General features: G+C 37.7%; 2 protein-coding genes across 5 annotated transcripts in view; one reads left to right on the top strand and one right to left on the bottom strand.

Annotated features, from left to right (window-relative positions):
* Positions 1–1,698: 1,698 nt before the first annotated feature.
* Positions 1,699–10,817, bottom strand: dcaf8 (DDB1 and CUL4 associated factor 8). The gene is made up of 13 exons (XM_085378111.1): positions 10,584–10,817; positions 10,010–10,083; positions 9,815–9,910; positions 8,996–9,651; positions 8,326–8,466; positions 8,138–8,232; positions 7,773–7,883; positions 7,498–7,628; positions 6,949–7,056; positions 6,694–6,824; positions 6,038–6,157; positions 5,142–5,258; positions 1,699–4,164 (listed from the first exon to the last, which is right to left on the bottom strand). The coding sequence occupies exons 2-13, from the start codon at positions 10,044–10,046 to the stop codon at positions 4,057–4,059; spliced, it is 1,851 nt and encodes a 616-aa protein (XP_085234237.1). The 5' UTR covers positions 10,047–10,083; positions 10,584–10,817; the 3' UTR covers positions 1,699–4,056.
* A 2,026-nt stretch (positions 10,818–12,843) lies between these two features.
* Positions 12,844–25,032, top strand: part of LOC146613152 (guanine nucleotide exchange factor VAV3-like) — a 47,919-nt gene continuing 35,730 nt past the window's right edge. For all 4 annotated transcript variants that reach the window (XM_085376994.1, XM_085376993.1, XM_085376991.1 and 1 more), the window contains exons 1-3: positions 12,844–13,079; positions 16,326–16,442; positions 24,585–24,643. In XM_085376994.1, coding sequence (XP_085233120.1) covers positions 12,876–13,079; positions 16,326–16,442; positions 24,585–24,643 — 380 coding nt within the window. In that variant the 5' untranslated portion in view covers positions 12,844–12,875. The remainder of the gene's footprint in view (positions 13,080–16,325; positions 16,443–24,584; positions 24,644–25,032) is intronic.

Genomic DNA, 25,032 nt, shown 5'->3' with positions numbered 1-25,032 from the left:
GAAGATCCTTTCTCTGGTTTGGAGAAATGCGTGCTTGTCACAGGCGTAAGACGGAGAAGGCAATTGAAAGGAAAGACCATGCCAAAGTTGTCAGATATATGATGAACAAAAAGTGTAGGAGTGGAGACTTCAATCAATGCTTTCTGCTCAGGGCTACTTACCTCAGTACTGAACCCTCACACCAGAATCCCAAATTATACATTAGACAGCAGAGGGCTTTGATTGTTGTGCAAACTGGCTACATATGGAAGAAAAATGCAATTCCATTAATTAAACTGGAGGAATTGTCATTCTCTTTGTAGGAGAAACCTATAAACAATAACTGAGCTCTATTAGAATACAGCCTAAACAGCATGAAACCTGAGACTGCAGCAGCTAAATGGAATTCAGCAATTATAATAACATATAATAATAACAGATTACAATTACAGATGGAAATCAGCAGTCTCGCAAGCAACTGTATATACACTCACCTACCACTGCCTCAGTTTTTCATGGTATAGATTAAACGAGGTGCTGGAAACATTCCTTAGTTGCTGCAAATCTCCGGCTAAATGACAGGCACTGACCACCCCCCTAAAATTTGCTAGCTCCCCCCACCCTCCTCTGGCAACACTGTCTATGTTGGTACTAATTTTAATAAACTTGGGTACAAAAGAGAGGAAGACACGCTACAATCAATCTATGAAAACAGGTTTTTATGGATTAAAAATTATATTTGGTTTTCATATGTATGTATTTTCAGTGATATCAACTTTAATAACAGGAAATTAAGTAGACAGAATTATTTTCTTTCTCTTTTTTTGCTATCTGTTTTAAGTATATTTGACAACAGCATAAGAAAACTGGAAATTCTGTTATTGCTGTGCTACCCCAATATTTTTAGTGGCCACCCCTATGAAAAAGTTCTGGAGGCAGCCCTGGTCCGTAGCTGGGAATCTCATCAATGTAGAAAAAAATCATGAAGAAAAGAGGATATCTTAGGAGTCTGAAAGATCTTTGAGTCAGCAAATATGGTCTAGGTCCTCACTTTGTCTTCCTACAAAAAAAAAAAAACACATCTAGTATGTTTGGAAAAGTTGTGTTTAAAAGAAATTCTCTGTTTAACATAAATTTTTCAAAGGCAGGCTTATAATTCTGTCCTCTGTGCATCTTATTTTTTGCAAACTGTTTAAGATTCATTATCAGTTACAATTTTTCATATTTTAGCAACATTAATGGCAATTTAAAAATCAATCTGTTAATAAACAGCATGATATTCATGATTGTACTACAATCATGTTTTATGCCCTTCTAAAATCTATGGAGCCATGGACCAATTTACCTGAATATGAGAGTCAAAGTGATGATATTTTAGATTGTCTGTGTTATTTTCATATTTGACCGAGCATCAATGAAGTGGATGAGTACATCATTAGAAATTAGTAAACCTTAGCAGTGAACATTTAAATGAGACAGTTTAAAAAAAGAGCAATAGTGATTGAAACATTCAAAACCTAAACAGGTCTCTGTGTGTCTTTGCTGGGTTCACAAAGCTGGTGTACAGCCCCACTGTTTTTTTTAATCACCCTCCTTTACAACCACCAGTTTGCTACCACAAGACACACAAGAAAGGTCTCTGCAAATCCAATGACAACATTTTAAACACACACAATAGGGCAAGCAAGTGTTTTAACAAATGCAAAAGAATGAGACCATAAAATGACAACATCAAGAGCACTGTTTTTGTTTATTGCACGAATCGTACTTATTTCCAACTGAACTGGTAGAACGCAATATTAGGCAGTGGTGGGGAAAAAACTGTTCATCAAAAGCTGTAATATGTATACAAGATACCCAAAATAGCCAGTGGGAACATCTGGATAGAACTGTCTCAAATCATGGATTGATATCTAGAAAGGAAACACTGCTTTTTGTTTCTCTGGGAAGAAAAAAAGAAAAAGTCAATACTTGAAATGATAGCAGTTCTGTTTATAACAGATGTCATAAGAAGAGGAAAAAAAACAGAAAATGGTCATGTCAAGACATGTTTTTCTCTGGATTTAAAAGTATTTTGTCCTCATATAGAATATAAACCTCTGGATCATTACCAATCAAATGTTCTGACATTTTTTTCTGAAGTCGAACAGCATTTGCTAAAGTCTTTTTTTTTCTTTTTTCTTTTTTTACAGTTTTAATATATATTTATATATATACATATAAATTCAACTAACTACAGTTCTCATAGAAAATGAGAAAAGCTGGACTTTTATCGCTCTCACACAACAAATGACTGGCAAGCATATTGACTCTGCTCCTCCCCCCCATCCTCATCTTTGAGCTGCTGTCAACACAGCACAGAGACAGGAGTGATGTGCTGGCTGCTAACACCTGACCTGGCTCAGGTGGAATTCATTTTAAACCTTTTCTTTTGTCGTTGTTCTTGCCATAAGCTAGATGATACATTGGTCAGGCTTATTAAATATACTAAATGTGAAGCTAACACCATCAGGTACTTAGCATTGTTTTATACAAAGGGGATGCAACCCAGGGATGTGGCTAGGCTGGGTCTGTCCAGAGATAACCAAACCAACTAATAAGCACTAAGTTATAACACTGTATGTCAATTTTTTAAGCCAAATCTCAAAGCCTAGAAAACTTCCTTTCTGGTTACTCTCCACCATCCTCAGTGACAATTAAGATTGTCATACAGCTTAAACAAACATAAAATGTAATAAGTGGAGAGATTCAAATGTGCTGCTATGTGGACTGAACCAGGCTAGCCATTTCTCCCTTGTTCAAGATTCATGGCAAGAAAATGAAAGTTAATGTCCAAATTTCTTTAAGGAACCACATAAACATCTGCAGCCCTTTATCACTCCCATCTCTATTGGCGCTTAGGCAGTGTTTCAACTGCAATTAATCCAGGTCGTTTCTGGCTCTTTAAAATGACAAATTCCCCAACAGAGCCCCAAATCAGTCCTTAATTCCTACACATATGCTGAACACCTTCTACCTCTCAATTTCTGTGATCACTGAGAGGCGAACTAAATAGAGACTGAGGGAGGAAGAGGAAGAAAGAGGTGAGGAAAGGCTGGTCAAAACAAAGGAAACCACCTCTTCTCAAGTCATGAAACACTTAAGTGCAAAACACCCCCGTCTCAGAAAAAAAAAAAAAACATTAAAAAAAAAAAAAAAAAACCTAAACTGGATTTTCCTATCACACACTCAGTGCACATTTTGTCTGTCTCTCAAACTAAAGCATCCCTGATTCAAAGTGCACTCAGTAGTGATGGGGGCAGATGATGGAAGGAGGAGAGGAGGGAGTGGCTGAGGGCAGCATGTAGGATAATGCAGCACGTAGAGAGTTAGTACTTCTCTGGGAGCAAACAAGTGATAGATGCAATCAGCTGTTTGAGCTAACAGCCTAAGAATCAGTATGATACTGGGAGCGGGGGCCGCTGGGCTCTCCCTCAAAGTTCAAATCTTAAAGGAAGTCACATTTAGGGGATGGCTTGAGTGTATAAACCCCACCTCAACACAGAAAAGTCAAAAGCAAGAGGTGTGTTACTAAGAGAAAGGGGATTGTGTGCTGGTGATGTATAGCTTACTACAGGTTGCCTAAAGCTGGATGTATATGTTGCCATATACACACAGTACATCATTCTGGGCCTAGACAGAGCATTTAATTGATGTATGGACAGCCAAGGACCTCCAAATGGTTCATAGGGGTGTAAAAGCAGTTACTAACCTCACCTCTTTGAAAAAGTCTCAAAAAAACAAAACTAGAAAGGGATTCTGGAAGTGTGTCTGTAGTTGCCATATGCACACTCGTAACTGCTGAGAAACCTGGTGCTAAGCATCTCTGTCACTATCACTCTGCTTCAACAGTATGTTTAAGTAAAGTGTGTTTATCTGTGTTTGTGTGTTAAAAAAGTCTGTGGCTCGTCAGTGTTTGAATGTGCCAGTGTGTCAATAGTGCTTGCCTATGTGCATCAATTCAAGGGCAATAAAGTGTGTTTATGTATGTGTGTGTGTTTATGTATGTGTGTGTGTGTGTTTATGTATGTGTGTGGCTCATGATGACATGCACTGGACGTGATCTGGACCTCCGTCCTCTTCATCTGAGGAATCTGGAGAACTCCAAGAATCATCTGTGTCTGCATCTGCACCCTCACGGCGGGCCTGGATTTGAGCCAGAGAAGTGACAATGAGCAAGTTAAATGAGTCACATGCAAACATCCTAGGGCTGTGCGATATGACCAAAATCTCATATCCCGATATAAGAATTCCATCGTCCCGATAACAATATAAATCACAAAAATTTAACATTTCCTGTAAATTCTGTGAATCTCAGGCAACTCGACTTGCGTGAAGTGTTTCCAGCTGCGCGTCCTTCACCCGGAGTCGAGTGTTTTAACCGATGCATGAAACTATACATTTTTAGACATAAGTTGTATTTATTACACGGCGTGCTGCGGGTTGCCTGTTCTAACGTTTGAGTCTAAGGTTTATTTTTTAGCACCTGGCGGCTCTTTTTTACTTCTCATCCGTAAATAATCTGCTCTTTCACGTGATTCAGTTCATTTTGAAAAGTCTCAACAGGATCTTGAGCTTTATTGTGAAAGGTTTATGTGGAACATAAACAAGCGGACACGCGATGCTGTTACCATCGTTGTTGCTAACCACAACGCATAAAAACAGGCGCTTGTCCGTCCGTAGCGTGGTTATATTACATATAAGAGAAAGAGAGAACTTTAAGAAATTATTATAGCCACTACAGTGACCATCAAAACGATGAAAAAATATTGCCGTAAACAGTTTATTTTGCGACACCACGAAACAAACGATAGCGTAAAATGAAACGATAGATGTTTTTATATCGTCAAACGATATATATCGTTATATCGAACAGCCCTAAAACATCCCATCTGTTCTTTTCAGAAAACTGAAACATTTTCAACATATTGGATTGTTACTTTTTCAGATTTTCTTCCAACAACATTATTTTTGCAGAGACATTACATAGATGTATTAGAAAATTGCTTCCCTAAAGACACTTTTCATAACTTTTTTCAAAAATATTAACTCTTCCCTGTCAATCCCTGTCCAACCCCTACCCCCCAAAAAAGAAAGTAATTTTGGACTTGTTGAGATCTCACCCTTGCAGGTCTCCTGTTTCTCATGTGTCTCATCAGGAACCACAACAGCTGGGTGTCGTACTGATCGCCGTGGCGCACACTGTCCTCGTCACGCTCCCGTTTGTTTTTCTTCATTACCTTCTCAAACAAAACAAAATGAGTGTGAATATGGAGGACAGAGAGGGTGTAATATTAGCTAACATGTCCATGTCCTTGATGCAAAGAGAGTATATGTTATAAAGTAAGATTTAATACAATTATATTACCACTGAAATTAATTTAAGACCAAGAGTAGCTGTTTTGTTACTGGTTGTTTAGCCAACATTCATCTACCCATTACAGTAGGTTAAATCCTTCATTACCATTTGTGAACCAAGTAAATGTCATTTGCTGATCTCTTTCTAAAGAATTGGTGTAATGCCTCTTCCAGACCAAACAAAAAAACGCAGCGGCCTAACAATGCAGTCAGATTTCCCGGAAGGAAGGTCTAAAGGTACTGTATGATGAAAATTTTCAATTATCACAGTGACTAATAAATAAATAAATAAAACAGTTATAACATATCTGTTTCATTCTGGGTGTGAGGCTTCCATGTTTCAACGTTGGTCCTCTAATGCTAAACAATGGGGACTTTTTACCCACAGAGTGGACAAAGTGGAGTTACACAACACACAAGCGGTCGGCTTCTCACATAAATAGCAACTGTACAGATGAAATTAGGTCTGTACACATTAGGTTTTACAGTCAAACAGGCAAATGTGTTGGGGCACATTTACTTCCGTTTTCACTTTCAGTAGTTTAGATAAAATCTTAAACTGGATTCATTAAAAATCTGTGTGAGTATCTGCAATATCACAATTACATCATTGTAAAGCATTCATTTGTCTGAATTCACACAATAAAACAGGATACAATACCTCTTTGAGACCCTTGAGTCCTGTGGGGGTTTCAGCTGTGGGGGCCCACAGTTTGATGTCATGATCCAGCCCACTGGTAGCCATACCTGGCAGATGTGGATGTGGCTCCAAACAGTTCACCTGTGGTTTTCAAAGGTCAAACGTACAGCAGATAACACATTGATGTTCTAATTTATATATAAAAATGAAAACTTAAAAGTATAAATACATAAGTCTGATGCTGCAAATTGCTACTAAAAACAAGTTATTGGAGTGAAACCTTCAACATCTAAAGCAGCGGTCCCCAACCTTTTTTGCACCACGGACCGGTTTATGCCCGACAATATTTTCACGGACCGGCCTTTAAGGTGTCGCGGATAAATACAACAAAATAAAACTAGTATCGGTACCAAAAAAAAAGAAGATTTATTCATAACACACGCGAAAAGACTCAGGAACACAGAGTTAACGATAAAAACAATAACAAAATAACGCTGAAAAATGATAAAAACCCTGAAAACCATACATTTCAGACCTGAGCCTCAACTATCGCGGCCCGGTACCAAACGACTCACGGACCGGTACCGGTCCGAGGCCCGGGGGTTGGGGACCGCTGATCTAAAGGGTCTTACAAAGTTGTCTCATTCAAAAAAAATCTGTGGTACTTTCCCACTCACCACTCCTCCTCGGTCTCCCTCCATAAACTGGACAATACGAGCAGAGTATTTGTCCCATAGATAGATGTGCCCACAGTCGCTGCCACTGACCACAAACTCACTGCATGGCCCATAGAAATTCACCCCCTTCACTGTGAGCAAGAGGACGGTATTATATCAATGCCAGAAACTCAAAAATGACCTGCTGACAGCTTTATTTTGTAGAGTTGTCTATACCTTATACAGCTTATTTAAAATAATTTTAAAAAGTAGTACCTGTGGCATTATTGCGGTGACCCTTATATCTCCTGAGATAGTCTGCCCCATCACTGTGGTCGGAGTCAAACAAGTAGATGTCTTCATCATTGTAACTAGCCAGGAGCTCTGGACATACAGAAAATGTCAAACAGCCATTTGCTTAATTTCCTTTAATGCAATAAAGGCAGAAGTTAGTCATGACTTTCATAACTTTTGACTATGCACACATCATTTATATATGCCAAGCCAAAAGTTGATAAATTGGTGTAATTGGCACTTTATCTGACCTTATTGGTTTTCTACAAAAGATACACATTTCAGAAGAAGAAAAATCCTAGAATTTCAGTCAGTGAGCTAACTCCTAGTTCTATTTCAATGTCACTGAGATTGCACAGTGGTTGCATCACATCACACAAGAAGGGAAGAGGTTTGAACTAAAAAAAAAAAAAGGAAAGAAAAAAAAAGACTAGATCGAGGAATTATCAAGGGTCTGTGTCCTTATTTTTAAGAAATATTTCTAAAAATGTTCATAATAGAATAAGAAAAGAATGAGAAAACTTATTTTACCTGTGCCATCGTGACTGTACACAAGGCAGGTTATGTTGGTTTTGGACTCACTGGATACCAGATGTGAGGGACAAAACTTTTTCAGTACACCATTGTTATCATTTTCATTAATCTTCCTCTGGTCATAGATCCTAAAGAAAGTGAAAACAAAATACTGTCAGAAGAGAAAAAGAGTCAAAGAATAACATTTAAGTGACAAAATTGTATCATACCACAATGATAATGGATTCTTTAGAGTGGGGAAAAAAGCATTTTTACTATTCCCTGGTTCATACCTCACATACTGATCTCTCCCGCCAACAGCAAAGTGGTGTGTCTTTGCTGGGTTCACAAAGATGGTGTACAGCCCCACTTTTTTATCACCCTCCTTTACAACCACCAGTTTACTACCACAAAGATACAAGGAGACACAAAAGAACACCAGTATTACCACTGATCAACCTAAAAAAATTTTTAATCTGTTTATGTGTTTTGCTCACATGGTGCGCAAGACAGTTTTGTCAATCCACAGCAAGTCTCACTCTACACTCACTGTGACAAAACTAGCTGAATGTGAAACTTAATAGTACTTAGCTGAGAGCCATTGCACAGAATTCAGTTATGTGAATACATAATGATAATAAAAAATCTTGACTCTTACTTGGCAGGGCGGTCTAGACGCAAGTCAATACCAAATACAACAGCATCCTCTCCAGCTGACAGAAAGGAGCAAGGTGAATCTGGCTCAAGGGCCAGCTAAAAAATACAAAACAAAAAATTGATATGATACCAATTCAGCTGTCTCTAAGAGTCTTAAACACCACTGGACAAAGATTTCCTCTCACAGACCTTGTGTGCAGCGCCTTTATGCTGTGCAACCCGTTTCGTGTTCTTGCAGCGCTGTGTGGCAGAAAGCTCAGCCACTCTGATCTGACCATCACGAGCACACATGGCCAAGGTGGAGTCCCCACTGTGAGGCAGGAACTTTGCCTAAATTAAAGCCAGGGGTAGCCCAATCATGCATTTTATAACCACAATTTAACTTGATTAAATTATGCTCATGAATTAGTCACTTCAATCTGTCTTGTAAGTTTGGTTTTTTTTAATAATGGATTATTATAAAATAATAAAAACAATAAATAAATCATCAAATAGCAATTTACTGCTTGTCTCTAACTTAGTCTTGTTTCCACATTCTACTTTTTTATCACTGTTTCTGTGGTATAATGATTATAGCTTCTTATAAGAAAAAGTCCCAGAAAGCTACTTATTTTGTCTCAACAACAAACAATCAAATAAGAGAAGAAGAGAATATTAAAAAACTACTCAATAATTTAAACATCATCTTATTAACTCTTGAAGGAAACTGAAGTTTTTAGAACATTAAAAAACCCCCACAGATTTTTCCTTCTGCTGTATTGAACACTAACACATTACTATTACTAACATTTATTTGGAAAAATAACTAAAGGACTAACTAATAATGAACCTCTACCGTAGTCCTATTTTTGTGTTTTACCTGAAAGACATTGCTCTTGTGTCCACTGTCAAACTCCAGTTCAGCACGACGGATGGCCCAGTCCCAGATCACCACACGCAGGTCATCGCTGCCTGATGCCAGGCGTGTGCCTGATGGATTGAAATGCAATGTGTTGACACAACCTGTATGCCTCTCTAATCGGCCTTGGAGCTCCAGCCTTTGCACGAGGCCACGAGCCCCACACACGCGCCTCACAAACTGGTGTGAGTCCCTGCCGATCTCTCTGGAGCGCAGCGAGGGTACCGCCCGCCACACAGGACCACGCATGTCACGGAGCTCTGCCCCGAGCCATGCCTCCATAGCTTCATCATCATCGTCGTCGTCATCATCATCTTTCTGTTCTTCTTCATCATCATCATCGTCGTCGTCATCATCATCTGAACTTGAGGAGTGGTTAGTGCCGCCGCCAGGTCTGTTTCTCTTTCTAGCTGCCCTTTTCCCACCATCTTTTTCTTTGGCCTTCTCTCGCCTTCCTCCCTCGCTCTCCCTTTCACCATCCTCAGTTAAAGAGTAGAGGCCGCTGCCGTCCATGCTGTCTGTATCTTCATCCTCTTCTCCCTCCCTGGTTGTGCCCGTCTCTCCTTCTACATCTGGCATAGATTTGTCTCCAGATGCTTCGGCTGTTTCTTTGGGAGCTATGGAAATAGAAACGCCCAATATAAGGTTAAAGCAACACTGTCACATAGGGAGATTCATAAAATACATAAAGAAAAAGACAAATATGTAGATGGTTAGTCATATATAGTAGGAAAAACTCATTATGAAATTTTTCCACCATACTAAAACTATAAGAGTTACCATTTAGAGAGGAAGACTGTGTTTGCCCCTCTTTGCTTCCAGAGGCATCCCCCTCTTTGTGTCGGTCTTCTCCAGGCTCCTTTTCTTCAGAGCCACCTATTGAAGCCAAACATTTTCTCTGATGAACTCTGATGACTGCTGCGGAGTATGACACCATGCACTGCTGTCATTAGTATATAAACTGACTTGTTTTACCGTTAAGCACCGTGGATTTGCCGTCAGCCTCAGCCATTGTATCTGTGAAGTCCTGCGTCGACCCGAGGTACAACCTCGTGTTGGACACAAAAACAAAATTAATGGTGCATTGACAACTACTCAAAATCAGACTGGATAGTTTGTGTGCTATAAACGAGGCGACGCCACGGCTTTCATTTGATAAGCTCTTGCCAAATAGCGACTTGACACTATTTGCAATAGGGTACAAGTTACCTGTTAGCCCCGTAGCTTCCAAACTAACAGTCTGGCTAATTTTACAAGCTATACACCGCTGCATGTAAAGATATAAACAAACGAAGTCGTTTGTTAGCCGAATCACGGGCCTGTTTTGCTTTGTGATATTTAACTATGTATTGTCCTGTATAAAAGAACTGCTTGACTGCCTGACAGTTATTACCATAAGCTAATGCTACCTAGCAAACTCGAGGCTAACAAATGTCGAAACTAAAACACAGTTTTCTAAGTTGTGCTGCACAACTAACCAGCTACTGGTCAAAATGCAAACAAGCGGCTAGCATTGCTTATACTCGCTAACTAGCACAGCTAGCGTTACCTGTAGTCGAAGGCCCGACGAGGCGTACTTCTTAGTTTAGTCTTAATCTTTATTGCAGATTTATTTGCTCCACCTCGCTACTCAGCAAATGAGCTAAGTGCCTTGACTAGGAACTCTATGACGAAAAACACACGACATGAGGAATGCGTGCATAAAGCTTTTTTGAAAAGTCAGACTATATTGCGAGCTAGCTGCGTTCACATAAGATTGCCTGCTCTGTTTATGTTTTGACGGTTCAGCTTTTTCTTTTTTTCTTTTTTTTTCTAGTTACATTTCCGGTTTCGTGCTCGCATGTTTTTTTTTCTACCGGAAGTTTGGTACGCAGAGATTAACCATCGGCATCAACAACGACAATAATAATAATAATAATAATAATAATAATAATAATAATAATAATAATAATAATAGTAATAATAGTATGAACAAGACGATATGCGCAAAAACCTTTGTCCTGTAGTTGCTGAGACCACTGGGATGGGTCATATTGACTAATTACAGTACAAGAAACAGGCAGAATCTCTTCTACAGCACACAAAGTGAGATTATCTTTAAAAAAGCCAGCAATACAATACAAGCTAGTGGATGAGAACAAGTTATATTTCATATCAACGCTTCTTTTCCTCCGCAACAGTAATAATAATAATAATAATAATAATAATAATAATAATAATAATAATAATAATAATAACATTGATGATGATAATAAAAATAAGAACACATTAATAATACTTAAAATTAGTTTATATTTAATTCAAGTGAACATTTAATTTATTGAACATCAGCAAAACGCAGAATTTGCAAAACACTGAAAAGAAATTGCAAATGTTTAATTATTTCATTTAAATGTTTTTCTATTGAACAAAATGTAAAGGTTATTAAGGTCAAGACCAATTGCAAACAGCAAGAATAACACCGGAGGCTACAAGGTCATATTAATAGCCTAACAAACCACTGAACACCCCCCCCCCCCCCCCCCCCAAACACTCATTCACACACTTACTTACATGTGATTCTTTAGAGCACAGAACAAAGACTGCAATGATCCAAGTTCAGTCTAACGATGATACTACTAGCACAAGCGTATTCATTCATTTATACAGTTCACCGAGATGCCTGTTGTGAGGCGACTGTTGAGTGTATGTTGCTCAGTTTATCCATATTAAATTTTCCACATAATGTAAATTAGACTCAATCCATCATGGTAGCCTTAAATTTCCAAGTCTTCTGGGTAGGGGAACTTCAGTGCATGTGGCTGATTGGGACTTTTTAATTTTGGGACCTTTTTGGTTTTCACCTATAAGGCCAAGGGATATGTGTCCACAAAGCCCGGGCTTACAAATAACACAACTGTCATAAAATGACAATTATGTCGAGTAGGCTGTAATCCACAATGATTTTGAAGAAAGCTTGTACGTTTCTGGCGCCCCCTACAGGTTGTTGTAAAATGCTCTGGCGTTATCACGGCATAAAAATCGCGATCCTTGATAACTGCACGCATGCTTATTGAGTTCTGACAAATTTCCTACCAATACTTTTGATGCACAATGGAAGCCACGTCTTTTTATATTGTTCCCTATATCAGTGCATAGCCGTCTGGCCAGTATAGGGCACTGACTGCGGTCGTCTGACTTTTCAAGTGGTGTTTATGGTGGCAGAAGAACTAAATCTGTTTCAAGTGATTTGCCCCTTGCTCTAATTGAAACATGCGAATGATCACTGACAGTTCCTCAAATACAAAGAAACCAGCAAATCTATGAGTAAATAAGAATATTTTTATCCGTTGCCTGCAACTTTAGTAGAGAAATTACAGTTTAAAAAAAAGGTGAATCAATGTTCTTTCACAAAGATGTGGCGAACAGGAGAACATTTCTGCACAGACGTATGATTAAACAATTGCTCATGTGTTAAAAGCACAGACGCCTTACAAAGACCTGATTTTCCACAGCTTTTTTTCGTAAAATTCTGCACATGACTCTTTTCATAAATAAGGGGACATAACTAAGAAAACAAACAAACAAACAAGCAAAATAAGACGCTTAGGAACGGAAAGATTACAAAATAAGGAAGAGGAAGTTCACTCAAACACAGGGGGTTTCAGAACAGCCACCCCCATCTGTGCAGCTTTCATAAGTTGTAGCGGCTCGTCTGTCCTCCAGAGGCGATGCTGGAGTTTGAAGAGACATGAGGATGGCTCAGGACGCAGCTTCTTCCCCATGCCGTGCACAGACTTCATAAGCGGACAAAGTTTTTAAATTTAACATTGGCCTGCGGTTTATTCCGCTCTTCGCCAACATGGAGTATTGGAGGCAATGTGCGATGTGGCTGATCAGCTGCAACGTGCTGCCTGCGAACCACCGGGTAACTGCGGACACGGCGCAGGTGTTCGACCTGGCGCAAACCCTGCGGGACGGGGTGCTGCTGTGCCAGCTACTCAACAACCTAAGACCCCACACTATCAACCTAAAGGAGATCAATCTCAGGCCACAAATGTCACAGGTACATCCATCATTTTATGCGCTACTTTACGAATTACTTGTAAAAAATATTGTGAAATCAAATTCATGCGTTCACTAACATGCCATAAGCTAAACCTATAGTGGTGTCCAGGAAAAGTCAGTTTATTAGCCCAATAACCACTAGTAAAGAACCAAAGTAGTTCCGCTGGTGAAAGAGGACGCCTAATCAAAAATTTGTGAAAGTGGACAAAGACATATTTGCAGCTCCTTATTAAGAAGATCAAGCTGTAGCAATTTTAAATAAGGTTCCTAAATACATGGAAGAGAAATGGTGGAAGCTATATTAGAGCGTTTTATATTTTGTTGTTCTGCCTGTAAGGAGCTACAGTAATTAGGGTACAGAAGCCTGTTCCAGTTTTATTAAAGGTTAGACTTAGGTGAGATTTTCCCTATAAGTTATTCCATATTTTCAAAATAAAACCGCAAATTCTAAGGATTTGCAGCTTAAGGCGAGCTTTAGATTATTTCCATCTGTTACACACCGTTTTATTTGTGTCCTGTCTTATTTGGCTTTGGGTCCAACAGATAAGTTTCACTAAAGCCGTGGAGTGGCCTCTGACAGATATCTTCACCCTTTTCTTTTATTGTGAAGATGATGTTTCACTTTCCGTGTGCTGTTCTGGTGTCTTGATCTTTGTTTTTTTCTGGATAGGAGAGAAAGTTCTTTAGCTTGTGTGAAACTTGTCTGGTTTGGGAAACACTAAGAAATCGTCCAAATAGACTTCTCCTTGCTCATGCAGTAACCCTTCAGGAGCTGAAGGCTCTGGAGACATCTGATAAAATCCTGCCTTTGATCCACCCATTAGTTGGGAAACTACATTTTGTGCAGTGGCTTGCCGTTTGGTTTGATGGCATATGACATGTGTAATAAGCCAATTTTAAGCAAATTTTTATTTAAATCTCTTGCATTACTGTCTTGGCCAGTTAAATAAAATAAAACAAAACATAACAATTTAATGTTTTAAATTAAAAGCATCTTCCTTGGTGTAATATATGTATTTGCAGGTGTGCCTACAAACATAAATAAAGCCTGCCGTGGTTACCAATATATTTATACGTTTTCTGTGCTCCTACGTTACTGTAACAGCAGCACTTCCTGTTCAGCAGCAGACTCAGGCAGGTGATTAGATCTTTCTGCATCTAGTTGAAAGAGTAATGAACGATTAAAGTCAAAGAAACCGTTAATAATACACCATAAAAGGACAGTGACTTGATGCACACACACACACACACACACACACACACACACACACACACACACACACACACACACACACACACACACACACACACACACACACGAACATAAATACATTTTATGATTTGTTAGCTGACATCAAATAGTTAGGCACTAAAAGCAAATTATATACAGTTTGGTTGAAATGAGCTGTCACCATGATATGATCATCATGATGATATTTTTTTTGTAGTGATAGATCTGCATGAGTGATTGGGCTCTGTCTCACAAACTGTACTATGCACATGTGCTATGCTTTGCACTATCTGCTTCACCAGTGCCTATGTGCTTTTCTTTAATATTTTTTAAAAGAGAGTTAAAGCAAACCCAGGGCATAACAGGCCAAACAATGGATGGACATAGCCTGTAGCTGTAGGCCACTTGGCAATGGTTGCAAAAGGCATGTGTGTCAGTGGGCTCCATGTTTTAAATGGCTCTTTCATTCTCATCTACTGATGGGCTATCTTCGAAAAAAGAAACAAGGGCACTGGTGAACACGACTAAAGTGTACACTGATGAAAGGTTACACCCAAGACCCGTGTTGTATGCTGAGTTTTGGTACAAATTCAAATAACAATTCACATAACCATTTTGACTATGTCAGTCATGAACAAATATGAACAAATACGCATTGGATACGCAAATACCCACTGCCTCTCTTATTTGCTTCCAAAGTTATACAAAGTAAAAGCTTTTTAAAGTAGTCTAGTTTAAATATAACAGGAAGTAAACTTAGCTAAACAAATCACAAACAGGCCACTATTAACTGAAAATGAAAAATGAAAAATAATAAACTTAAAAGGTGTTTAAAAAAGTATTTTTATTATCGTGGAGCCAGAGATTCTGGGTGTTACTCTAAATGTGAATAAAAGAATGTGCACCAGGGCTGTGACTGTGTTCAAAAGCATGAGGCTGTTGGTGGTGCAAAGCCATCATGTTCTTGCACTTCCTCCGTAGACAAACAGGGCCCCTGGGGGCGGCGGAGTGATTACAGGCGTCTCCATGATGAGCTGATGTGATAAAAAGAAGCCTATCTGTTCTCAAGAATTCCCTTACTTACTGCTTAAGTTATTAAATATTCAGTTTCTAAATCAGCCATTTCTCAGCAATGTGTTTGACAGGAAAAATGAACTGAGGCGATCTAACAGTGCTGTATACGTTTTCTTTTTAACTGAAGTGGCTCAAACTAGACAAAGACGAGTATCTTGAATTCTAAACCATAACTTTATGTCCAATGTTCCTGTTGGCTGCTGTCTTCCCACTAACACAAAGATCCTAATAGGAAGTGACACCAACAGAGAACATAGTTGGGGGTTTCATTTCACAGTATAAAACTTTCATTTTTCATTTTCAGTTTGTAGGGGCTGTAGTTTACTTTTATGTTTAGAAAAGGGACTTTAAATTCTTGGTGCTTTAAATTATGCTGTAAATTAAACTTGATTTACATTACAAAGGAGGTTAAAGACTTTGTTTTTATTTTCCAAACAACGGAAAGTACACTTTTAATGTTACTGTGGTATCTACTCATGTTGGTAGTTTAGTTTTTATTTGACTTAATTTTTGTCTGCTAGCTCTAGATTAAATGAGATCCCACGTAACTAATTCAACAGCGACAGGTATTTTCAGAAACAGCACGACTGTTATTCTAGGAAAAAACGCAAACAGTGCTGTTAGCAGTTTCGGAACATAAGATCCGTTTCTTCAAAATAATTCCAAGTAAAATTGTTTATTTAAAAAAAAGTCAGATTACTGTACTTTGGTGTTAGTTTTTCGCTATGATGAGTGTTAAAAATCTTGTGGAGATAAAACCCTCTTGAAACCTGTAATTTGTACTGAGTTCGGGTTGAGATAACCTTAAAAACAACTTTTTATGTTTTCACATATGTATTTAAACAAAAACTAGTTACAAAAAATGTAAACAATGTAAAATGAAATCTATCTACATACAACTTTTTATGTTATATAACAGTCTGTTTCTGCCCTTTGCAGTTCCTGTGCTTGAAAAACATCCGGACATTTCTGGCCTCTTGCTGTGATGTGTTTGGGATGAAGAAGAGTGACTTATTTGAAGCCTTTGATCTCTTCGATGTCCGAGACTTTGGAAAGGTAGCACCCATTTCTGTCATTATGATTTTCTAACATTGCACTATGAAACAGCCCAGTAATTTCATGTATCATGACATTCTTCTCGCCTTTCATACAGTTATTAGAATCATTTATAAAAGTCTGTAAATTAGTTTGAGTGAATACATTACATGTCACAGCACTATTACATTTGAACTGGTAATAATAACTGTGCAGATTGTCTGTCTCAGTTAACCAGTTTACAGTTTTTCTCCATTGCTCAGATATTAGACATAAGTAATAGTTCAGAGTAAGTGTTATGATAGATTTTGTCCAAACTTAGACATTATCCATCTAAAAAAAGAAAATCATTATGTAAAAAGTCTAAAAAGAGAATTTTCTGTAACGGATCTCTTTTTTTAAAGAAAGAGTCAAAGAACAATTAATTGACAAAATAATTTTTCCAGTGTTTTACAAAACAGCTTGAACAGATGATAACGTTTTCAAAACAAGCAATACGCTTGTGATGTTTCACTGCATTATTGTCTTCGTAGCTGACTTTTGGTGTAAGTGATGCCACACCTGCTCTGTTTTTCTGTCCTAATTGATCTATAAATCCTGCCAACTCTTTAAAATACAAGTCTGAGGTATGATGGAAGCATAGTGTACGTGTGCTTCTTCTCTGTGTGTGAGTCTGAAAGCGTTCGCTGTTTGCCTACCCTAGCTTTTTGAAGGGATTGGCTGACTTCTTTTTATTGCTGTGTTATTGTGGGACCTGTTTTCAGTGTGTGTACACAGCGTTACCAGGTCAGTGGGTTTGTAGTGCGCTCTGTGCAGCCACTCAGCGGACTGTCGCTTAAAGCACAGGAGCCTAATTTAACTTCGCCACGGAAAGCACACTTACTCTGAGGAGCCTTACTCCCACATTTCTCTATTTAAGTACACCATTTTACCTGGGGGCATTATGAGTTGTCTAAGCACTGAGAGGCTTGAAGAAAATTATAGTTGTTTTTTTTAAAATAAAACTATTGGAGCATATGTATTAATCTATGCTGAATGTATTTTATCTGAGTTTTTTTTTTTTACCTCTGAAGTACATAAGATTGTGCTATCCATCCATGCGTTTTCTTAACTCATTATCCATTTCACTGTTCCAGAAAGGCCGGAGCCTATTTGACATGACATGGGGCAAGAGGCAGGGCAGACCTGGGCCAGTTCGCCAGTCTATTGAAGCTTAAATAGGCTTGTTTGTCTCTTTTTACATTTCTTTTACATTTAGTTGTTTTGCCTGAATGCTTATCGTGTCTAAATAATGTATACGGTATCTCATGAGTTTAGTTTGGTAAAGTAATACCATATATCTTATATACATCATAACTTAGGCATACTATATATGATTGCAATAGTGAATTCACCTCCCTCTGTAGAATGGAAGTGGTTATACATGAACTATGAGAGTGCATACCAAGCTGTGTGTGTAATTTCTCATTCAGGCTCTCTTTTCTTTCAGTTCAGTGTTTTGTGCTCTAAAGAAGCTTCTAGTTAATCTGGCTGCTGATAATCCCACAGGGGAGGTAGGGCTTGCAAATATGTACACTACATCCAAGCCGGGCTGCATAATCTCAGCCATGTTCAAGGGTTGTCCATCAAACAAACAAGCCTCTGGAGGATAAAGATTGCACCAGATCATTGCTTTTTTTTATTGGCAGTTAGAAATACGGGTGACTGTAGGTTAAGCAGTTGGGTTGGATTGGCTCCATGAAGGGCTGTATGTCTAAAGAAGAAATGCTCAATCTCTTCTTTTTTTTACAGAAAAATCCAAAAAAGGAACATCTCAAATCTCAACCAGTGTAATCCACTTGGGGTCGAGTTGTGCCAGCTCTGCCTGTGGACTGAGTATTAGTCCACTGAATATCTAATGAGAGCTCTGTAACCTACATTTCTCAGCTGAGTTACTACAGGCTTCACTGCAGGGAGTCAAACTGACTGCACGTAGAAGGCTGAAGGCTAGAGAGATAAAGCAGAGGGGCAAGAATTGTGTTTATTTCTTCCTTCAGTATAAACTACTATTAATATTTTCACAAAACAACATTATTTTTGTGCGAAGTTCATGCAGTTTTTCTTTTTGGGAAATAACTTCACACTTTCTTCCTGAGAGTAAGATAAGAACATTGATAACACATGTCAGCACATAAAATATAATCATATTATTAGCAACCTGTTAGTTTGGCTTAAGCTAAAAACATCGAAAGACGTCAGTAAAATTCCCTACCACTATAAATAATTATCATGTTACGTATTTATGCATGGTGTATTCCTTACCTGCCTACCCCAGAACTGCTGTATCTATACATTATTATACATTCTAAACATTATTATTTGAGCTTTTTGACAGATATATTTTACATTCAAATCTTTGTAGAAATGAAAATAAAGTGTTAACAGTCTCATTTCTGGCCAGTGTCAGTGTTGTTGAGTGGTATCGGCATATCGGCGAACAGGATCGTATTCAGCGATATCAGTTTTCAGTGTTTATCTGTTGCAAAACATCAATTTTGCAATTGCAAATTTTTTGAAAATTGTGTGAAAAACACAAAACGATTTAAACCATTCAGGTTTTTGTTATGAAAGAAATACGCTGATAGCATATGGATAACTGGAATTCTTGTCGGGGAATTGTTGTTTTAAACTTAAATGTCCATATCTGCCCATCATTTAATAAAAAACAAATAAAACATTTATTAATTTAATTAATTAAGTGTAGGTAGGTGGACGTTACATCAAGCGATCTGTTTCACTGTTCTGCGCTAAGCTAATATTTAGCGTTTAGAAATATGAGCGCTGTCGGTCTTCTTACCTTAACTTGCGAAATGCAACCTTCATGCACAGATTATCACTGTGTGATCAGTTGGTACCATCACACACTGAAGAATGCGAAAATACCGTTTTAAATGTGTGCTTTGATGCTTAACTCTGCAAAGCTCACATTAGTGTTGGTAAAAACTAAAGTAGCCCCTTCTGAAATGTTACATTTGCATAACCCATAAAGTCTGACAATTACCAAAAGCCTCAAAAAACTCTCAACAATAATGTGTTCCTGATTATAATTTGTGTTAACGACACTACATTCTCTTTCTGGCTGTATCTTCGTAGAATCATCCTTGGGGTGGCTAAATAAATATCAGAGCATTCTCAGAAAGTTGATGGACTTTAAGCTAATAAAAAAAATGTATATTTTGTACAGTGTGATAGACGGGAACAGCTTGATTATTATTTAAACAACTGAATATATTTACAAATTGACCATTAAAGTGACCATTAGTAATTAATTAATTAATTAAGTAACACGTTAATTCTGCACAGAATAATCTGCAAATATACCAAAAAATGTATTTGTTTCTCTGCTGTTAAATATTGAACAAATAACTTGGAAAATAAAAGAAAGAAGTAGAAAGAAATATCAGAATCTCCGTCTGCTACCAGGAAAATTATCATTTTAAACTTCGGTGTCTGTCTCAGCACAGAATTTCACAAAACAAAAGAAATATGAATTTCATATATATATTGCCAAAACGATGAAATTAACATGTCTTTTAACATGCTTTTCCTTTGGATAGAGCTACACTGTCACACTGCCTGTTCCTATTTCTGGGTCAAGCTAATATTTAGCATTCAAACTAGACAGTGGTATCAATCTTCTTGCCCAACCTTGATTATTGCAAATATATGTATTTCCTGAAATGTCAATCTATTCCTTTAACCAAACTGAAAATCTGTCATGTAGAGATTATCACTGTATGGTCCATTAGTACCATCACACCATGTAAAGTTTCACCTTTATATTTAGTGCCGTTATTTCTGTGTTAATAATAATGAAAAATGATCATTGTCAGCTGCACTAGTCAAGTAAAGTCAAAGTTTATTCTCTCTCTCTCCCCCCCCCTCTCTCTCTCTCTCTCTCTCTCTCTCTCTCTCCATATATATGTGTGTGTGTGTGTGTGTGTGTGTGTGTGTGTGTGTGTGTGTGTGTGTGTGTGTGTGTGTGTGTGTGTGTAAAGGAGTTTTTAAATGATTTAAGAGTTTCAAACTGGGCAGATCTTATGTGAAAACAGGTTGTTCCAAAGATTAGAGGGCCCTGCTGAAAAGGCTCTGTTACTTCTGCTTTCAAGCCTGGATCTAGGAAGATATCAAGAGCATTTGGCTCATAGATCTCTGGTATGTGGATTTTCAAAAGATCTATAATAGAAGGTGGTGCTAATCCATCGAAAGTCTTAAAAACAAGAAATAGACTTTTTAAATGGATCCTGAAATGGACTGAAACCCAGTGTAAGGAGGCAAATAATCACCTCACTGCTAAGTTGCTTCTCCTTTATGAAGTTTCAATCTTTTTACTTTTGTGCAGTTGCATAAACAAGAGAGCATTTACAGAAGTTTGATGGACCGTCTATTTTATTTCGGGGACTCAAAAACAACACAGGGCAGAATGTGTGATGAATTTATTTGTACTTGCTAAAATTAGAACAAGTTTCACAGAGAAGTGACTGCATTGCACCTGCAGAGTGGCAAACATGAACATTTGATTTCTTATCCGATGCTACAGCTCTCTGTCTTTTTCACAGTGCTCCGGGGATTTACGATAGACATCGTAAATAGGCCACACTAACCAAGGCGGTTGGTCTTCAGCTTAGCTTGTGGCTTTGCTTCTCAACTCACATGTAGCTTCAGCCAAATGGCTTTCAGACATGTCAGGTGTGAGAACAACTTGTTTTTTAAAAAAGACAGCCTAGAAGGATTTACACTTCACTAAATGAATGTGATTTAAACCAGTGTTAGATTGTTCATTTCATGTATTCACAAGAGAGCTTTCTCCTTTCTTGTGCAAGTTACACTGAATCCATCTAAAAACAGTTTGGCTTTAATATGTTTCTTTAGATTTTCAATCTTGTATTCAGTAGCTATCACTATCACTAGAAGTAAACCAGCTATGATGTGGACAAAGTGTGCAGGAGCAGGGTTACATTTACATCAGTGGTCTTAGATTTTCGAAGAAATTTCACAGAGATCAATATAATTGTTTGCATTGTGGAACGTTATGCTGCACTATGGCATCTAATTTTTTTAAGTGCAAACAGTGATGCAGGGGAAACAAACAAACAAACAAAACATTTCCAGTGCTGCAAACATCACAATGTTGCACTTTTAAAGCTGGGTACACTTTACAAACAGGCCTCTTTTCAAGTCATAAGCACACCTGGGTTTAGCCAAAGCCACAGGACTTATTCACACAGGAAGGGGAGATAAACTCAAGATTCAAAGGGTGCTATATCTAACCCAAATAACTATCTTAGCTGCAAATCCAAAAATGTAACTTTGCGAACTTTGCAGCTTTGTCACTGGATAATTTATCATAGAGAGAAACTATGATGTGAATGAGATAACTGGTATTTATTTTACTTTTCTGTCGTAATTGGGACATTGCATTACATTGCAATGTTTCACTTGTAGAGACTTCTGACAGCACTGTAAGCTTTGGCAAGACTATATATTGACACTAACTACAGCAAGTTTAAGAAATTAATCATCTCATAATGATCAAGTACCTCAGCGGAAAGAAATAATGATCAGTGTCCATGAACTGATCTTTACAGGTCCTCTTAAAAAAATATAATTACACAGTTTTAAGTGATTTTTTTTAAAGTGATGTTTCCAATCCTTTTTCTGAGTAAATATGACAAATACTTTTCTGATAACAATGTTGCACATGCATTAATATTATTAGGAGTTTACATTTTTATGTTAAGGATGAAAAGCTGCGAATTACCTGTATTTATGTCCTTGTCATGTGCAGGGTGATCATGTATTTCTGTAGTTAACACATAACTCAAAAGTGATTTAATGCAATTCTGCACACACCCTTACAGGTACGCACTGTTTGAGGTGTCAGTGTAACAACATTTGTACTAATTTGACACACATTTGACTATTTTATGGAACATTACAAAGTGTAACACATGGTGTGAGTTTAACGTTCCTTCCAGAGAATTCATCTCCCTGTCACTGTCGGCCTTTCCCTCTTTGCATTCATAATTTGAATTTTATTCACGATACACATTAAAACACATAAAGTAAATAAATAAATACAAAATTTTTTAAATATAGGCAAAGAATAACTTGTAGTTTGCGCAATGCTTCTGTGCACAGAGACTGCTATTAGAGAGTAAACTGTTACAAAAAATTCTCACTTTATGATGTGAGATAATTTAACAACCACAGAAGATGGAATTGAGAAAGAAATGAAAATCAAAGAAACAGTGAATCTGACAGCTCGGAACAGCTGCGTCTGTGTCGTGTGTATCTGTCATGTGTCATGCGCTGACACATTTTGCTACTATCATGTGGTGTTTAACTAGTAGGGACTCGTTTCTTAACTTTTGCGGGTTTGTTCTCCTTTCAGCCATATAGAAGAGTCTAATAGTTGATAATTTTACTGATTCCTATCACAAGGCAGCTTTTTCCACCTGTTCTCACCAAGTGCTTTTTCACTCTGGGTTTTCTTTCTTAATATTGACTAACAGGGACCTTTAATGAAGTTTCCCGACATAATTGTGTGAATTGAAATAAAAAAATCTAATTGAATGAAGCTAACTTTTATTTTGGTGAAGGAAACTGTTGTAACTGCCACGTATACGTTAACGACTGCCTTGCTAGTACGTGGTGGGGTCTGACTTTATCTTAAGAACTGCCTTAATTCTTGATGACATGTTCAACATTCGTCATAAATTTTGGAAAGCCTTGGCGTGATAGCATCACAGAGTTGCTGCACGTTTGTCAGCTGCACATCCATAATGTGAATTTTCTGTTTCACCGCAGTTCCCAAAGATGCGCTATTGCACTGAGAGCTGGTAACTGTAGGCTATTTGAGTGCAGACAACTCACTGTCGCATTCAAGAAACACATAAAGCGATGGACAGATGTGGCGTTTAAATGATGCTCAGTGCTTCACACCATTACATCATTAAAAGTGGTCAGTGAGTTTGGCTTACAGCTATTTACTGGTGGTTTTAGTGTAAACTTTTACTTGTGGGCAAGTGAGGTTTGTTCACATGGTCATAACATGATCTATTGTGCAATTCCATGTGGCCTCTTTCTTTTTGTTTGTGCGTTGGTCTTTGCTGCGTTCATGTCAAAAGATAGATTTTAGGGATGGGATAGATTTGTATGCGTATTAATTGCAAGTGGAAAACTCATCAAAAATGCTCCTTCATTAAAGATTGTGATTAATGACACACCCAAGACATTGACTGAGTAAGCTCCAGGGCGACATAACCTAAACTCATAGTTCACTAGGTTTGTACTATAAATATAATCAGCTATTAAAATTGTGCTCCAAGTGTTGTAACAGGTTAGTAGTATTACCTTTGTGGTATTGCTGTCCTGCTTTGTTCATAAATAAATAAATGGTGGAATTACCTTCGATAGCAGAAACCATTTTTTGTTGTCTTCCTTTTGTTTGTTTTCTTTACTAAAGCCAAAAATGTTTCCAAACAGTGGCAATTTTTTTTTTCTTTGGGACAAACCCCTCAAGTTGTGCATTCAGCTTAGTGTGTGAGTCTTCCTTCACAGAATAACCCGGCAACTGCCCATTCGTCCTTAATATTTGTTATATAAGAAATGCATGGGCTCAGTGTTTTCTTAAAAGCTACATTTTGCCCCTTTATGTTGCTATGGGAACACATCCATACATAATTTAGTAAAAGAAGGCTAGTTATTTAATTGTATGTTTTTGTGACAGCTCCTCTGTCTTGGTTGAAGTACACAGTGTTGCTTGCGATTAGACCCTGATACATCTTGTTTCCACGCTGGAACATTTGGATAAAAGTAATTAATTATGTGAAGCACCCATATTTGTTTCGATTTGGCTTGTTAACCCTGCAAGCTGGTATTGTTATTAAGCAGGAAATCTATCAGAGCTTTAAATCTGACTTTCATATGATAATTAAAGCTTAAATTGAAAGCTTAACTCAGTGAATCCGATTTAATTCTGAAACTGGGAATCACAATAAGTGTCATATATTTGCATTATTAAACATGTATATATATATCTCTCTCTCTCTTCAGTCAGTCCTCTCTTTCTGTCTCTCTATACCAAACCAACAAATGTAATTTCACATTTTGTTTCTCCAGGTTATGGACACTCTGTCCAAGCTTTCTCACACGACAGTTGCTCAGCAAGCAGGATTCAAGTAAGTCATCAAGTTTTCAGTAAATTGCTTCTAAGTGTTATTTCTAGGGAAAAAAGGTCATCTAACCATGTGAACTTTCCTTTCACTTATATCTTATCTCCTCCTCCTTCTCACCTTACCCACACTGCAGGCACATTTATAGCTATGTCTAATTTCCATCTTTAACAGCTGTTTTAGTTAATGATTAAAAATGTTTCTATTTATACTTGACTGTGCAAACAGCAGTGGTATTAAATTAAAAGACAAGATATAATTGTTGAGTAAGTATACAAAATCAATATGTCAAAAACAGAAATGAAGCACAGGCTGCAAAGTAGTTAAGAATAGATACTGTTGATCTCAACGATCAGTTCAGCAGTTCTAACAAGTGATCATTAATCATTTTTTAG

Source organism: Diplotaxodon limnothrissa, linkage group LG18, assembly GCF_057381915.1.
Source record: "Diplotaxodon limnothrissa isolate DT_005_m linkage group LG18, D_limnothrissa_male_GT1.1, whole genome shotgun sequence".
NCBI lineage: Eukaryota > Metazoa > Chordata > Actinopteri > Cichliformes > Cichlidae > Diplotaxodon > Diplotaxodon limnothrissa.
This window is presented reverse-complemented; position numbering and strand designations above follow the sequence as displayed.